This window comes from Hyalella azteca, unplaced genomic scaffold (assembly GCF_000764305.2).
Source record: "Hyalella azteca isolate HAZT.00-mixed unplaced genomic scaffold, Hazt_2.0.2 contig4652, whole genome shotgun sequence".
Taxonomy (NCBI): Eukaryota; Metazoa; Arthropoda; class Malacostraca; order Amphipoda; family Hyalellidae; genus Hyalella; species Hyalella azteca.
The window spans coordinates 58,695-77,612 of record NW_025934864.1 but is presented as its reverse complement, the minus strand read 5'-3'; the positions used below and the strand labels follow the sequence as shown (position 1 = coordinate 77,612).

The 18,918-nt window shown below is 38.4% G+C and overlaps 1 protein-coding gene across 1 annotated transcript in view; it reads left to right on the top strand.

Moving 5' to 3' along the window:
• Positions 1 to 5,805: 5,805 nt before the first annotated feature.
• Positions 5,806 to 18,918, top strand: part of LOC108667280 — a 22,224-nt gene continuing 9,111 nt past the window's right edge. Inside the window, exon 1 of the mRNA XM_018154287.2 lies at positions 5,806 to 6,140. Within this exon, the coding sequence (XP_018009776.2) occupies positions 6,123 to 6,140 (18 nt within the window). The 5' untranslated portion in view covers positions 5,806 to 6,122. The remainder of the gene's footprint in view (positions 6,141 to 18,918) is intronic.

Genomic DNA, 18,918 nt, shown 5'->3' with positions numbered 1-18,918 from the left:
AGATCTTGTGTTGGTCGGAGATCTTGTGTTGGTCAGAGATCTTGTGTTGGTCGGAGATCTTGTGTTGGTCGGATATCTTGTGTTGGTCAGACATCTTGTGTTGGTCAGAGATCTTGTGTTGGTCAGAGATCTTGTGTTGTCAGAGATCTTGTGTTGGTCAGAGATCTTGTATTGGTCAGAGATCTTGTGTTGGTCGGAGATCTTGTGTTGGGCAGAGATCTTGTGTTGGTCAGAGATCTTGTGTTGGTCGGAGATCTTGCGTTGGGCAGAGACCTTGTGTTGGTCGGAGATCTTGTGTTGGTCAGAGATCTTGCGTTGGGCAGAGATCTTGCGTTGGGCTGAGATCTTGTGTTGGTCGGAGATCTTGCGTTGGGCAGAGATCTTGTGTTGGGCTGAGATCTTCTGTTGGTCAGTGATCTTGTGTTGGTCAGAGATCTTGTGTTGTCAGAGATCTTGCGTTGGGCAGAGACCTTGTGTTGGTCGGAGATCTTGTGTTGGTCAGAGATCTTGCGTTGGGCAGAGATCTTGTGTTGGGCTGAGATCTTCTGTTGGTCAGTGATCTTGTGTTGGTCAGAGATCTTGTGTTGGCAGAGATCTTGCGTTGGTCAGAGATCTTGCGTTGGTCAGAGATCTTGCGTTGGGCAGAGATCATGTGTTGGTCGGAGATCTTGCGTTGGGCAGAGATCTTGTGTTGTGCTGAGATCTTGTGTTGGTCGGAGATCTTGCGTTGGGCAGAGATCTTGTGTTGTGCAGAGATCTTGTGTTGGTCAGAGATCTTGTGTTGGTCAGAGATCTGGTATTGATCAGAGATCTTGTCTTGGCTAGATAATTAATGTATTATTTTTTTACGATACCAATTTATTTTTTATCGAATTAATTTTTGTGAGGTTTGATATGTGATTATTGTAATGGGTCATCTTGACGCATCTGAGATCTTTTCGACTAAATTCTATTGTTAATTGAAGATGTTTGGAAAAGGATATATGTTTGTGTAAAATAATAGTTTGATGAATATTCTTGTGTTATACATTGGATCTATAAAAACTAACCATCTTTTAGTTTATTCAGGGTACGTATATTATAATGTAAGTTTCTTCGCAGTCTGAGGCCACAACTAGTCGACAGATTAATTTATTTAATAATTCTACGATTGGAATATCCAATTTGTTAATGATTTTTCACTAGATAAGCGTTTGAAAATCTGCATTAAAATTATTTAATGAAAATTTTTGGCACGAACACTAAAAAACAAATACATCATGGGTTGCCCAATGACAATAACTGTTCGACGACGCATCTACATTGGACGTATCTACATTTGACGCATCTACATTAGACGTATCTACATTTGACGCATCTACATTAGACGCATCTACATTAGACGCATCTACATTTGACGCATCTATATTAGACGCATCTACATTTGACGCATCTACATTTGACGNACTAGTGCAGAGCTCATGGCAAACACGCGCAATACTACAGCTTTACTAGTGCAGAGCTCATGGCAAACACGCGCAATACTACAGCTTTACTAGTGCAGAGCTCATGGCAAACACGCGCAATACTACAGCTTTACTAGTGCAGAGCTCATGGCAAACACGCGCAATACTACAGCTTTACTAGTGCAGAGCTCATGGCAAACACGCGCAATACTACAGCTTTACTAGTGCAGAGCTCATGGCAAACACGCGCAATACTACAGCTTTACTAGTGCAGAGCTCATGGCAAACACGCGCAATACTACAGCTTTACTAGTGCAGAGCTCATGGCAAACACGCGCAATACTACAGCTTTACTAGTGCAGAGCTCATGGCAAACACGCGCAATACTACAGCTTTACTAGTGCAGAGCTCATGGCAAACACGCGCAATACTACAGCTTTACTAGTGCAGAGCTCATGGCAAACACGCGCAATACTACAGCTTTACTAGTGCAGAGCTCATGGCAAACACGCGCAATACTACAGCTTTACTAGTGCAGAGCTCATGGCAAACACGCGCAATACTACAGCTTTACTAGTGCAGAGCTCATGGCAAACACGCGCAATACTACAGCTTTACTAGTGCAGAGCTCATGGCAAACACGCGCAATACTACAGCTTTACTAGTGCAGAGCTCATGGCAAACACGCGCAATACTACAGCTTTACTAGTGCAGAGCTCATGGCAAACACGCGCAATACTACAGCTTTACTAGTGCAGAGCTCATGGCAAACACGCGCAATACTACAGCTTTACTAGTGCAGAGCTCATGGCAAACACGCGCAATACTACAGCTTTACTAGTGCAGAGCTCATGGCAAACACGCGCAATACTACAGCTTTACTAGTGCAGAGCTCATGGCAAACACGCGCAATACTACAGCTTTACTAGTGCAGGGCTCATGGCAAACACGCGCAGCAATACTACAGCTTTACTAGTGCAGGGCTCATGGCAAACACGCGCAGCAATACTACAGCTTTACTAGTGCAGAGCTCATGGCAAACACGCGCAATACTACAGCTTTACTAGTGCAGGGCTCATGGCAAACACGCGCAGCAATACTACAGCTTTACTAGTGCAGGGCTCATGGCAAACACGCGCAGCAATACTACAGCTTTACTAGTGTAGAGCTGAACGCAAACGCAAGCGGTGCATATTATTTTTTGTAAATGCATGTTGTTTGTAAATGTACTGTAAATACACGTCATACGCGAGTGCACTGTTAGTATATGCTATATGAAAGTGTACTGCAACTTTACGTTGTATGTAATTGTACTGTAGGTACATGTAAGTGAACTGTAAGTACATGGTGTACGTAAATTTACTGTAAGTGCACAGTGTACTCGTATATGTAAGTGCATTGTACGTACACGTTGTCCGCAAGTGTACTGTAAATACACGGTGCAGGAAAGACACCGACAGATACGTGTATCTTCTAGCCAGCAACAGCGTAATTAGGGGTTATCAGCGGACAACCTCTCTGCCAAGCGAGAGCACCGAAAGAAGCTGGTTAATTAAGATTGGTCTAGACTGGGTTTCAATAATTTACTAGTGTTATCTATGAGAATGAATGGTCCGTACGTTTTTTTTGCTGCATTTCAGCACCACACTTAGTCTGTATATCATCGTACTGAAATAATTCTGATATAATGTATAGACTCTTTTTTTAGGAGTACTTCGTCTTTGCCTTTACTATCTGCGTTCATATATATTCATGTTCAAGAAGTTCAGAGTGAACTACATCGCAAACTCAAGTCTACACTCAAAGAAATGAGCGAGATTGTCTAAATATCGATGCACATTTGGCCTTTGCTGGGACACCTCGACCCAGTTGGGTTCGGCAAAAGGGCATATCGGTGCTACGTTAGTTCTCTTCTTGTGTTGTGGGTAAGAAAGTGTGTCACAAATGGATAACATGTCCCATTAATTACTCTGAGTGTAGGTTGTGTTCAGTCAGTGGAGGTGATGAGTGTCGGGTTACAGGGCGACTGCTCCTGCCTGCGTCGTGAGAACCTACAGCTTGTCGCTGTGCTCACGTGCAGTGCATGCATTACGTACGTAGTTAATGCACTACGTACGTAGTTAATGCATTACGTACGTAGTTAATGCACTACGTACGTAGTTTATGCACTACGTACGTAGTTAATGCACTACGTACGAAGTGCATGCACTACGTACGTAGTTTATGCACTACGTACGTAGTTTATGCATTACGTACGTAGTGAATGCACTATGTACTTAGTTTATGGACTACGTTCGTAGTTAATGCACTACGTACCGTAACATACGTAGTTAATGCACTATTTACGTTGTTTATGAACTACGTACGTAGTTAATGCACTACGTACGAAGTTCATGCACTCAGCGTACGTATAAAAGCCCTGCACATTTCATGCAATAATCGTACATGCATGAACCTTTAGCTTGTCTCTATGCTGAAGTGCAGTGCATGCATTACGTACGTAGTTAATGCACTTCGCACGTAGTTCATACAATACGTACGCAGTTAATGCACTCAGCTCACGTATAGAAGCCTTGCATATTTCATGCAATCAGCGTTCATGCAATCAGGCGTGTTTACCGATATGCTGAAGTGTACGTAGGTACGAAAGCCGTACTTATTTCGTACAATTAGCGTAAGTACTGTAGTAGAGCGCAATTCATGCAAATTGCGTACATACGCAGGCCACTCGCAGTTCATGCGCTCAGCTTACGTATTAGTGGCGTACGCAGTTTATGCACTCGGCGCACGTATTCAAACAGTAGGCAGTTCATGCATTAAGTGTACGTTCTGATGGCGCAAGCAGTTCATGCGCTCATGAGAATACGAACAAAAGCCTTGAGCAGTTCATGCACTCACCGTACGCATGAATGTCGAACGTAGTTCATGCAATAAACGTTCGTACGAGAGTCGTACGCAGTTCAATCTTTCGTACGGTGACGGTACCCAATTTGTGTATTCAGTGTACGTACGGCGGCCGTATTCAGTTCATGCACTCAACGTACGCACTTCAGTTCTCACACGCAGTTCATACATTCAGCGTGCGTACGAAAACCATACTTTGGAGTTCTGTTCTGCACATGTTCACTGTTCACGACGAGTGAACTCTTGAATTCCTTCACATTATTTTAGTCTTGAAGAGTAACTTCCTGAATAAATGAGCACATTCGTTCTAATTGGGAAACGAACTACTTATCAAGGTAATTTTTCAAGTAATTTTTTATACATATTGATGCTTTAAAAATGAGATTATACGCACTTAATGATCATTGTACATGTTGTTCTTTACTCCGTGTGGTCATAAAGTCATGCTTACTTACAGATCTCTGTACATGTTACTTTTCATTCTATGTCATCACACGGTCATGCTTACTTACAGATCTCTGAACATGTTACTTTTCATTCTATGTCATCACACGGTTATGCGTACTTACAGATCTCTGTACATGTTACTTTTCACTCCATGTCATCACACGGTTATGCGTACTTACAGATCTCCGAACATATCATCCTTTCAACCGTTCATATTACGTTCCTTCATACGGCACAGTCATGATCACATCCTACCACTAGAGGCTCAACTGCAGTCATTGCACTAAGACACACAGCAGGACGGTCGCACGCTTAGGTCTATGCTAAGTCTATTGCTGTGTAATTAATTGATTAAACTAGCACTAATTTCACGAGGGCTTCAATTGGCGTCCGTCAATAGGTTTTAAGGACAGAAGGGCTAAGTTCCCTAAAATTTATGATCATGTTTAAGTTTTTAATGACAGGTTGAATGTTTTTTAACTTGTATTCAGGAGTTTATTGTATTTAACTTATATTCAGGAGTTTATTTTAACTTATATTCAGGCCACATTATTTTGAATTTACCACTTCTAGGTTGTGTCAAGCACAGCCCAGTTCAGTGCACAGCTGCTAACATTTCCTGTGCGCCTGTTAGGCGGTTGTGCGCTCTGCTCTAACTGATAACTTCCTAGTACTCTGATGTCGTGTATGAGACACTCAAGTGCATCAAAATTGGTACATTGCGATGGCCTTACGTGCCTGGGATAATAACAGCTTCCTCATGTCATTCATTGGAGGAATACAGGAATGGAGGAGACATAGGATAGCAAATTCAATGTCTTTATTTCGTCTGGACTGTTTAGAAATATATTGATCAAAGAATAAATGACTGAATAATCTGTCATATAATAATTTTATGTATTGGAATTTTTTCTTCAGAACAAAAATGGCATATATATTTCCTTTAATGAATTAATAATAAAGCTGCAAAATTGTAAATAAATTTTGCCCTTTTGTGATTTCCTTGCAGATTTAAATAGATTAGTGTCGTGATTTAGTGATTGTGGTTTTAGCTTTGGTGATTTGAACTATGGAAAAAAATACTTAACTTCTGAAATGAATGCACAAAAGTTTTCAACAAATAAAATGCACACCCAAGCAAGTGAGCTTTGAAATATATATCCATAGAAACGGGCATTATAATATTATTTTCAAGGATGAAAAATGTATAACGTCAATGTCTATTTGAAGCAAGCAGCGCGTTAGCAAATTTCTGCGACATCGTCTACGGTGAACGACGTTCTCTGACCGTTGGATCGTTGATACTCTTCCCTGGACTGCATCAAGATGGTTGCTTCCGATGAGGTCAGTGAACAAACGAATCCAATTTCACAAATTGGAGCGTTTGTTGTAAATAATGTTATCATAAACCTCGAACTCAGAAAATCTTGCTGAATTTGTAATATTTTATCAAGTTATTCCATAAAAATTTGATTGACGTCAAATTATTTCTGGATAAAATCCATATTACGCATTTGTGAACGCAAACAAACAATGTAAAATTTATTGAAGAAAAACGCATGTAATTTTATTTGCTGACTGCAAGAGGTTACCTGTACATAGTTGTGTGTGTGTCATTTTTTATATCAATTAAATGAAAACGAACTCAATCTTGAACTTTTATCCGGAAGAGATAGCTGTTCCATATTTTTCAGATTAATATACAACAAGGCCTAATTCTGCAGAAATGAAGCTTACGTAAAAATTTTTGACTAAAATGTCACTATTATCCGTTATTGGCGTCCTTGAGACTACCCTGAGACCTGGTTAAAGATATTTTTCTAAATCTTGCCGGTTTGTTGAAGGCAATCTTGATCGGACATATCAGGTCAGCTTCTCTCTTCAATGAGGAGCGATTTATCTCCCGTTCACCCGCGCGTCCCACACAAATTGGTCCACAGGGTTGAGGACATCTCAGTTAAGGGACCACACTTCAGGGAGACCGAAGTCAAATTCATTACCGTCCGCTGAGTAATATTTCTGTGATTTCCTAGAGGTGCGATATGGTGTCCACTGTCCAGTCATGTGGCCATCTTCCATGACATGTGCCTGAATTCATCTTGCATTTATTTATTCTCGGAGGGTCGCATTAAAAACGAGGAGCTACTTGACCTTCTAAACCGGCGGGTTGGGTCTTTTTCCTGCATGTTTTGGATTCGGTATATGAAAGTCAGGAATATTTTCCCCTCTTGACAGCGCCTGCACTTTTATTCAAAGGAGAAAACAGCTTTGAGCTTTCGGCAATATTAATAGTAATTAAAATAGCGATTAATAATAACAATCTAATATTACCGAAAATAATAATAATATTAATTAGACAATGCGTACTCTGCGCCTGAGACTTGAAACGAAAGTTCCGTATTAGGATGCATGAACCGATAGTTGGGTGCCTAAAGATTGTGCGTTTATGGAGAAATTAGAAAATGTGATATCTCTGCCGTTGGTTGACTTCGGTGGTCCTCAAACTACGGTTCACGTAATACTCGCGGCATGCGAAGGCCTTTCAAGCGGTACACGTACTCTTCTGGTTCACGAAATATTTTTCCTTTTGGAAAGCATTTACATTTGTGATTTGTTTACTTCTTAAAATGTTTACTGCCAAACACAAGGCAATGTCGGAGCGATTTACTGCAGCCTCTTTCCTGCCATCGTCTCATTCGCCTTCCCGCTAATCTAAAACTGAACACCTACAAAAAGGCGCTTGTTATGAGCTGTTTTTGATAAAAAGTTGACTTATTATTACTTTAATTTAACTATATAAATTCAAAATGGACACTGACGGTGGACTTAACGTCAAACTGAATAATTGAGGCTAATTTGCGTCCTTAATGGTTCGCTTTGCCTCTTACGGAACCTGAAAGTAACTCGATCGTCCAAAATTTGGGTACCATTGATGCAAGTGCATAAGTTCTAAGCTATTATAAAATTTCGTTCTAGAAAAATATTTATATGTATAAGGCTTTTCTCTTGTTATCTGTTAATATTAGGAGAATGAATAAAACATACAGGTATTTCATTTCAAACGTAATATTCAAATGTCAAATTGCGGTTTTTAGAATCAAATGGTTAAATGTAGCGAAGAACAAAATAGAATATAAATAAATTACATCACGCACTTGGAATAAAATTAGCCCTATGAAAGTTTTTCATTAATGTACTCATACTGCAATCCTCAAATCTTTAGAAAAACTTATAGGCGACTTATAGCTAAAATAAATTTTGGAACCCCTTTAGGAAAATTCAGTCGTGTTTCAGATCAAGTTCTTGTTGAAGAGAAAGGCAGGCTTTATGAGATGGGTCATATGAATAATCGGACAAAATACAAATTAATAATATAATAATTTAGATAGAAATCATGTCTACGTTATAAGAAACTCTTTGGACATGAAATAAGGAAGGAAGAGAGCATAACTTTCCGTAAATGGGGTGGGTTTGAGCCTCTGGAGAGCCTCTGTTTAACTGGCAGCTAGTAAACAGTTTAGGTAAACAGTGCTGAAGCATAGAGCAAACAGAAACATTAGGCAAGCAGGAGGCGGAGGCAAAGCAAACACTAACGAGGAAATAATGGACGTACAACTCATCACAATGGTCGGTAAAGAATCCTTGGAAATTATTGAAATGAATTGAGTGAGAGGATATTAAAGATGGTAATGTTCTGGACGAAAACAGTACAAGGCAATCATTGTAATTACAGATAATTTATCATAAAGCAACGTAGCTAGTCGTTATAACTTAACACGTTCCCGCGTATTGGGACATATGTGTACAACAATGATATTCCACTGTTGCGTTTGGTAAACCAGTATACTAAACGCAATAACTTTATTAACGATAAAACACATTTATATCGAAATTTCGCAGGTAAACATCCTTTTTTAGATTATTTGTGCTCACACGAAAGGTTGATTATTGAATGAAACAAATCAATAAACCAAAATGATATTCATATAAAAAATTTAGCAGCAACCACCCAAAGCCTTCGGCAATAACAATAAGAGAATATATGGTGTGAAGTCTGGAACGTGTTAATGCATTCCACAATACCTTCGGTTTCGAGCATTGTAAAAATCACGGAAACTCTTAAAGTTAGTAATTTACTACGTAAATCGAAGTATTTCTAATCAAATAATTTTTTTGCGCTGCGTAATGCCTGGGTGCATTACGCAGCGCTAAGAGGTTCAACAATTACTTAAAGATTGTATGCAGTACTAGTACACGATGATAGATATATTCGTTGTACGTACACAATATCAGGTGTACGTTCTGCCTGCTGTACACAATAGCTGGGGTGTACGTGCACAATATTTGGTTGTAGACCAATAATTGTTCAATTGAACACTTTCCCTTTACTGAACTTATGTTAAGTAAATTTATTACGAATGCGCGCAACGCCTTAAAATTACGGATGCACGTAATGCCTTAAAATTACGGATGCACGCAACGCCTTAATATTACGGATGCACGTAATGCCTTAAAATTACGGATGCACGCAACGCCCTAAAATTACGGATGCACGCAACGCCTTAAAATTACGGATGCACGCAACGCCTTAAAATTACGGATGCACGCAACGCCTTAAAATTATGGATGCACGTAACGCCTTAAAATCAAAGTGACGCCGAATTGGCTAATGATGGCGAATAGATGTAAAACAGGAGAATTAAAAATATCAGAATACATTAAACATGCACTAAAATGAAAACAGAATATGGAAATTTGCTTTAATTGAGTGAAAATTTTATTTAACATGGATTTTCTGAATATGATGCAAATGCACGGGACAAATTTGCGGCATGAAGAAAGATTGCGAAGAAAGCTAAACACATTTTGACAAGTCGCAGTTTTTCTGTAGTGATTTTCAAAAATATGTCTACGCAAAATCAATTTTTCGCATTCCCACTGATATTTTTCACTCAACAATATAAGCGTACTTAAATCGGAACGACTAAACTCCTGTGTTGAGAAAATAAAATTTTTATGATAGAATTGAAAGGTTGCCCGATGATGTGTGCAGATAAATAGGAACCTATTATCTTACGTTTCATCTCACGGAACTATGCAAAATGTAAATAACCGAATAGTGTGCATTTACATCGCTTTCAGTTAACAACGAATATCATGTAGATTTCCGCAGACTCTCTTCTTCGCAACTGTTTCGTTAAAGGTAGTAAAGTTATTGTATTGTTTAAAGACTTTATCTTATTCACAGAACAAGGTCATGGGCATTTCACTCAATCGCTTACTAAAGCCCTTCACATTTTGCTTCTTTTACAGGAGTATTGCAACATTTTGCCGACCACGTGCTCAGTTCTTCCGCGACTTGATAAGTTGAGAAGCGTAGCATGCGGGCCACGTACGGCATGAATAGTCTTTGGTTAACTTGACTCTTAGTGAGAACTTTTCGTTTGATTTAGCCTCATATTGACTGAGATTTTAAAAAAAGTACTGGTATAGTTTTCGCCTTGAACGCTCATGTACGTTACCAAACTTCCGGATAAAAATTGACTTCCCGCGACCTGGTTTTTAAATAAAGCGCCTCACAGAATTTTGTTGCAGTGGCACATTACCGAGCATTGTTGCTTAAAGGGTCCTCGACAAAGGATATCGACATTCATTGATTATCGAATACTGTGTTATTTAGAGGTACGTTCCTTAATGATCCTTATGGCGGTCTATTTCAAGACAATTCGATGCGCAGATATCATTGCCATTTTCTCCAGTTTTAGACTTTTACTGAGGACAACGGTCAATTGCTTGGCAGATTTAAGGGGTTCTTGTCGTCGTGACGTAGCAGAGTTTTTTCTAGATGGCTCCTTACCTTTGTTTGGCGCTCATTATTTCGTTGGGAATAAACAACCATAAATTTAATGTAATTATAATTACGGCAGCTTGTGGGTGGAATGGTCATGTGGAAGGAGTAGTTTACGCTAATTGCATTACGGTCCGTGCGATAAAACTTATCCGCAATAATTACCATTAGTTAATTATACTTGCTTGTACACACCTGATTTAATTTGAAGATAACAAATTTTTAGTTGCATCAGAGTTAACAACCGTGTTTTTCAATAATAATAACCGGTCAGCAGTTCGGTAATTTTAATTATATTTTTCGCAGTCTATATATTACTTTTTATTAGTGGTTTATTCATTTTGAACGTCTTGAGTACCTTACGTTTGACCGTGCCTGCATTCACTTATTCCTGTTTAAACCGTTATACGTCCATGAGTGTAATATTTCTTAGATTATTGAGAATATTTATAAAAAGATTGTGTGGAGCAAATCTGGCAAAGTGAAATTACATTTTTGCTGGAAAGAATGAGAGAAACTATTTTCAAATTAGTACAAAACCAAATAAGAGAAAGTTTTTTCTTGAGACTCCAGGTTTAGGTTTCATGAGTTTTTTTCCAAATTCTGGTGATCAAAATATAAGATTTTCCCTCCGAATGCAGATATCATAGTATAAATGGAAGATTATTACTGATTCCAGTGGCTCTAACAGCCATCGTACTAAATACATTAATAAATTGAGATAAGAACTGTCGGAGAATTCTTCTAACGGTACAAGGAAATGTGCTCGAAAATTATTGAAATCAAACCTATACGTAGATATCCATTTGGCGCTGCTGCTTAAAATCAAAAGTACGAATAAATTCATATGAAGCATTCGCCTTTTATGTAACGTTAGAGTATATTTACCTTAAACTGTTGAGTCTAGTTGAACGTAAGGATATATTGACCTGAAACTGACGCGTCTCATTAAACGTAAGGATATTTTACACTATAGTATACTATCGCATATAATCGACTGTTTATCTCTGTCCTAGTTTCGGCAAGTGTATAAGTCAACGGATATAAACACTGGACGCTCAAGTGCCTAACGACTTATCTCGGGTTCATCTAAACTGTAATGTATGTATAACTGTCACTAATCTTATCAGAAGGTTAGGAGTCCCATCAAAATAATTACAGCATATCTAATCGGCAAAGTCAACTTGAAGGGGAATTATAACACTTGGCGATTGTTGTGATAGTCTCCTACCAGGAACTACATACTCTCATCAGACTAGCAAAATGAAAAATTATTGTTGAAAAGAATATTTAGCTATAGCTAGTGACTGTTAATTCATAATTAAAATAGGTATCTCTATGTATCTCTATTAGCTTTTGAACTAAAGATGGCTTCATATATATGGTTTGTGCACTCGATTAATATAGGCTAATGGTGTCTGAAATTAACATTCAAAGATACTCACATATATTTAATTAGATGATAAAAATAGGAAAACCCTCTTTCATCCATGTATTAAGCGCTAAAATTTGTTTGTCTCTTAAACGCTTTGACGCCACTAAGAATAGGTTATCGAAATGTTTTTTCTATCCCCATACCATCATAAGTCTACGGACCCTCTTTGGTTTTTTTTTTGCCACCAATACAATGTAATTTATCGGCAGCACGAACGTACATGATTGGCTAGCAAAACGAATCGCATCGTGAAGAGCGATCGCCGCGATTGGCTACACGCGCGCATACGTCACAAAACTTCGAAATGTCACGACATTAAAACTTGTATAAGTTCAGGAACACCGGCCTGGACCTGTCAGCATGTCAGTGAGTCTGCTGTGTCTTGTGCCAGCCTTGATCATTACAAAAGCTAATTCTTAGCGCCATGAAGTTATAAATCATATAAATTTCAGATTCTATTGTATATATAAATTGTGTAAAATGCCAACGCCAGGGACTAGGAAGTGAGAAGCGACGTGATGTGTGTGAAATTATGACGCGCTCCAAAAATTAACAAAACACGGAAATATTTCGTAACAGTCCAACGTTCATTCCTAACGATTTTGTTAAATAATAAATATTTGAAAGTCCCATCTGTAAGTAATTCGATGCATATGTATTCATGATTCATGTATATCAGCCCTAAATTTGATGAAAATTTGAAAACACCAGCGGGTAAATATAAAAGTTTGAATTTTATACACGGAACTTCCCGCCGCTCGAAGTATCGAGGAAACTTCTTGACCTCACGTTGTAGTAGCCCTCTCTTGACGCTTAATTCGAGAAAGAAGAGGACGTGCTCCTTATATCTGTTGATACATCGTGATGATTTTTGCTGTGTTCCTAACCCGTGAAACTTATGACGAAAGCGAGAAATTTATGAGAATAGCGAAAAATTTATAAGGGAAGCGAGAAACTTATGAGAACAGCGGTCATTTCCATGAAACCTCCAAGTTTTTGTGACCCAATAAGCGCCCAGTTTACCTAACAATGTTTTACGGATCAGCGGAGCGCGATTCTAATTCCTTGGTTTGGAATCGAGTAAGTAACCGGTCACGAAGATCCATGAAGAAATGGACTGGCAAACGAGTCGGACAAGACAAAAAGATTTTATTATTTTCGTCTTCAAAATTTAGTGCCAACAAAAGCCCTACGATTCAGGAAGGATCTTGTAATTTATTTTCAGATTGTACTCCTCGTGTAACGATTAATTCAAAAGATCAAGTGGATATCTTAGATTCACTCCGTGGTCAGCCTCGACATTTCCCAGGAACTTCAAAATTGGTTTCGACGAACCGAAGAAGAAACGCGCCTGGTTCGCTCGTGAAAAAAAATCCATCGCTACCTAAAATCAGTAAAGTATTTCCTGCCAACGTCTCAGAAACTTCCAACTCCCCGTACAGAAATTTGGCAGCAAACCTGATCGACGCAAAATATTACATCCAAGAGAAATATACGTCGTGCGGTTATCGCATCCGAGGACTGAAAATAGGAATTGGGTCTTACATGAGTCAGCGTGACTTTAAATTCACCAATAACGAGGCAGGGAAACTCATTAAAACAAATACAGCCGTACTGAACAACGCTCAAATTTTCGATAAACATCCTCGGCACTCGCCAGAAGCATCTTTTCGTCGAAATTACTCGAAGCCACTTCTCGCGTCTTCCATGGTGGATCACAGGAAGCTCACCGACCATCTCAGGACGCATTCACTGCCCTGTAACATCTCCTACCGACATAACATGGAGTCTCCAGAGGTCCTGGCCGAAGTTGGCATGGATCATCTCGTCGACGAAGAATTCCCTGCAGAACATCAGGCCTCCGTACGACGAAATAACTCGAAGCTTTCACTTCCCGGTTACATCACCCACCGACGTAATGTGGAGTCTGCGGAGGTCCACGCGGGTGTTGGCACCGGCCATCTCACTGACGAAGAACTTGTGTTCCCTGCGGCGCGCGAGGCTCGGCATCAGCGACGTCACAGCGACTCTAGCCGCGTGCGTCTGGCGCCAATTAATTCAATGCACTCGCACAAGTTCAGGATCGCGACCATCACGGACGGCGACGGCAATGAGATCGGAGAGATAGTTGATCATGTCACAAAGGTGCATACTCCCTATGGATTATTTCATGATTAAATGTGTATTTTGTTCATTTGAATGTATTAAGATAATTTGTTTTTTGAAATGAAACCAAAGGAAAATTTATCGCAATTTCATTGGATTACGCCTAATTTACATGGCTCTTTCTTTGTTTTTAAATAAATAACATATGACATTTACAAGACATTAAGGCTATAAATATAAAACAATTTATTTTTATTAAATATTGGATAATTTTTCAATGCATTTGCTGGCCCATATTAAATACAACTTTGCACACTCTCGTAAATCCAGTCATACATAATTATAACGGAAATTTAGACTCTGTAATGCAGTATATTGAAGATTTATATGTGAATAAGTACTTAATACCAATCCAGCGTCAGTGCAAATTTAATCGCCGGCCTAAAATTAATGGCAGATTACATTTCGGTAATTGTAATTTATTTAATAACTCGTGTGCTAATAAAAGTTCCACGGGAAACAATTTTTGTATCAAATCCGCAGTTTGAGGTTACGTAAATGGGTTGAGGAAAGTCGAGGATGCTTAAATGAGCCATAAGCTGGGAAAAATATCTTATCTAATCGCCAATAAAAGTAAAAACTCTGCCTTTCTTGCACCTCGTCTCCACAGCAGTCACGTTTCAGTATCCTGTAAATGATAGATCATTCCGATTCTTCGACTCTAAGATCCAGGAATTAAGGCATTGCTTCACGCGTTGCTCATCATTTCCATATTTATGAATACTTTGTTTATTTAAAAAAATGTATGACATTCTATGCTACAGTAGATACAATATACAGGACGAGACAGAAGTTTTTTAAGCTGTGTGACTGAACAATTCAACACCGGATCTCATTTGATTAATTGTTTTTAATTATTTTATGTTTTCTTGTGCTTTGAAAAATGAAAAGAAGCCGATAAACTCTCACATATTCGTTAAATACTAAAGTGCATGGCATTTCTGCCTTATTTGTGTCGAACCATGCGTATGCCTCTATCATGATAGCATTCCATATGGGTGAAAACATGTGAGCCTCCATCATAATTGCATTCTATTCAAATGCAACTTAGTAACCCTCCATCACAAATGAATTCTATTCGAGTGTAACCTAGTAAGCCTCCGTCATAACAGCGTTCTTGCCGAGCTTGTATATAGCTTCTTGTGTGATATTCAAATGAATAATTGAGACGGGTGGTCGATGACGAGAGTGTCTTTAGGTGCTGATCGTCAGTAAATCTGAGGATCTTACAGGAAATTCAGTGCAGCTATTGACAAACTATTCAAAGAAGCTTAATAAGACGTCACACGTTTATCCTTGGAACTTTCTTAAGTTTCCTAAGAATTGTATTTCTTTTGGTCGATGTCTTGGAAACGACTCTTGCAAGTTTAGGAATACGCGTATTTTCTTCCTGGTATAGCAATAATAATCCAATCCTTGCAGCCAACGCGGCTGCGTTATGGTTGTATTTAAGCCTTTGAACAACAGGTGTACTCTGTTTTGGTGAGTATAAATAACCAACATCACTCAACAGTCTCAACGTGGTGCCCTCAACCAATGTGAAGTTTTCATTTGATTCAATGTGAATCTTTCAAGAGCAAACATGACATTCCATATTAATGATTATACGTGCATTATTATTCTGATCAATTTGAATAATAATGGTCATACGCGCATTATTATTCGGATTGATGTGAATAATAATACACGTATAATCATTATTATTCAGATTGATCTTAATAATAACAATTATACGTGCATTATTATTCAGATCAATCTTTCAGAGACCTCGTGCACGCAAGTGTATATACGGTAACATTAGATAATGCGTACTTCTGACTTTGGAATTTCAGCTGCGTGGGCACGAGAAGAAATAAATATTACATACAGCACTGCTTGTTATATCGATCGCAGGACGATCTATGCATCTTTCAGCCCCTAGCGGTTCCTTTGTAGTTATTTGGGTTAATTTTTGTTGCTTCTATAACTAACTACAGATTTACATTCTTATTCATTGGTTGGTCATTTCATCGAGAACTGCTTCTCATTGAGCGTGTAATATTCTTTGATGCAGAACCATATAATTTTTTAGACTTCTGGAACCCAGAAATAACTACAAGATAGGGCAACGAGTAAATGCATTACTAATAAAGCGAGTAATGCATTATTTTTTACTGTAATAATGTACGCAAATCATAAGTAATGCATTAACTAATTCGAATGTTAATTCTCATAATTAGAGGAAGTCGTTCTGGCAACGCGTGGCTATTTTTAACCAAAAATTTGGTCATGAATAGCTTAATTTTAGGCTAAACTTGACATAGCTGGTGCATCTGAAAGACTTAATTTTTTTCATTCGACGACCGGCAAAAGTTGAATGCAGGCAGCTAAGCTTGAGACGCGAGAGAGGATCTTCAATTTTTGTTCCCGGCACTTGTACAGTTTCCAGCCTCCTAGGAGTCGAGAACATTGCTTGTTCGCCGTTGATTGGTAATGACCAATGTATTAACAGAAATGCTCAAATACATAGTCATTGGTGTTTCGCAGATTTAGTTCTAGACTTCTTTTCCAAACTATCTACGTGAATAAATTTTTGAGGTGATTTGTCGGGGGTAAATTTAACTTTACCGACTTATATACAAAAACCAGTTTTAAGAAATCCTTGCGAAAGGGAATCTTTCTGATGCAACTTGTATTGCAGGAAATTTATTGATGGAATGAAATTTTAAATGTACTTCAAATCAGCATAATTGGTTTATTGTTTGTTTGCTTTGTCAGTATGAAACTTTAAGACTTTTTTAAGTCCTAAACATAGGACTTAACAAAGGACTTTGTTAAGGCCTAAACGATACGAATTTACATGATGTTACACAATTATACGAATGATTACAGGCGTTCGTTCTTGCCTTCCAATAATTGCGTCATAACAGACGGAAGAATCGACAATTATTATCTCTGTCATAGCCATTATGCCACACATTGAAGCAATATTCTTCAATGGCAGTAGTAATATTGCTTAACATATTGATTTGCAATACCACAGCACCTTAAAGGTAAAAAATTATCCCGATATGAATCATTGCTATGTATTTTTTATTATAGCACTCAGAATTTCAAGATCACCTAGAATACATGAACGTAGATATAGAGACATAAGTACATATTAAATATTACACATATAAATATTGAGACAAACAGGGGTTGGACAATGTAAGGGAAACACCTTATGAATACACCGAGTATATTTTATCAAGGTGTGGGTCCACCTTTTGCGGCAATTACTGCCTCAATTCTTCAAGGCATTAATTTTTACAAATTGCGAATAATTTCCAAAGGAATTTCAGCCTATTTTTAATTAAAGCCTCTTTAACCCTCTTCCAGTTAGACCCTAGTTTAACCCTCTTTCAGCCTTTTTTTCACCCTCTCCCAACGTTCCCCTCGCCAGAGGTCGGAAATATGATAAAAGATGATTCTTCATAGAAAATCACATTTACCACTACTCGAGGAACCAATTCTGGAGGTTTTTACGCCACTCTAATCGCCTTGAAGCATTTGTATTTGAAACCAGAATTTTTCTAATTGTAGCCCTTCCATAAAATTCAGATTTTTAAAGCTTCCGACGAACAGTTTTTATGAAAACTGTGTTCTGTTGGTGTCCATTGAGGTCTGCTGTAATTTTTACAGCCACGATCTTCCGAATTTTTCAAAAATTTGATTTGGGTACTGACGGTCTCTGTCAGACAACTTCGACCTTCAGGCAAGCCTGTGCTTTGCTGACGACATTTTTCATTCTCTTTCAAAAGCAGTCATTACTTTTGAGACAGTACCTCTAGAAACGTCAAGCATTCGGGAAGTTTCTGTCACGCTAGCATCTGCCTATATACGAGCACCAATAATTTGGCCTATATGAAAGCCAGAGAGGTTTGACATTCATTGGCTATAGGTTAGCTTATAGCCACATAAATTTTCTAAATATAGCTGTTTATAACATGTTAAAAAATTATGATTTCAATATGCTCGGTGTTTCCCTTATTTTGTCCGCACTCTGTATATAAAGACAATTCAAAGACACATGAATGAGAGGTAATAAGTCTATTCAAGATGCAAGCAAACGCGTGAGGTTCACTCGACTGAGTGGATTTGCTTGGACATTTCCACCGCCTGTGGCCGCCAGGGGTGTAAGGGTTGCTACCCACGCTTTCATTTACTTGTCATTGGATTCAGAAGCTGATAAACAATTACATTTTTCATTAATGCTAGATTTTTGTAATGGGTAATAGCGGTGATACATTTACTATTTCGTTTTCTAAGGAGAGACTCACTTTACCTGAACTGATGTGCATACAAATACTCCTCGAAATAATGTTTAGGACACTAAGTGTATAAATACTGCCTGTACAATGAACAGGTAAGTACATTATAGTACCTAGGAGGAAGATACGGGTGTACTTTTATTGAGCAATATCATAGTAATATGTATTATTGTTTATGAAGAACATATAAATGGTAGTGCATATAATCAAGATAAATTTTATTGCAGGATACGCATTCTATCAAACGAAACAGCAAAAATGTCACCACACAACACGCACATGTCATCACACAACACGCACATGTCATCACACAACACGTACATGTCACCACACAACACGCACATGTCATCACACAACACGCACATGTCATCACACAACACG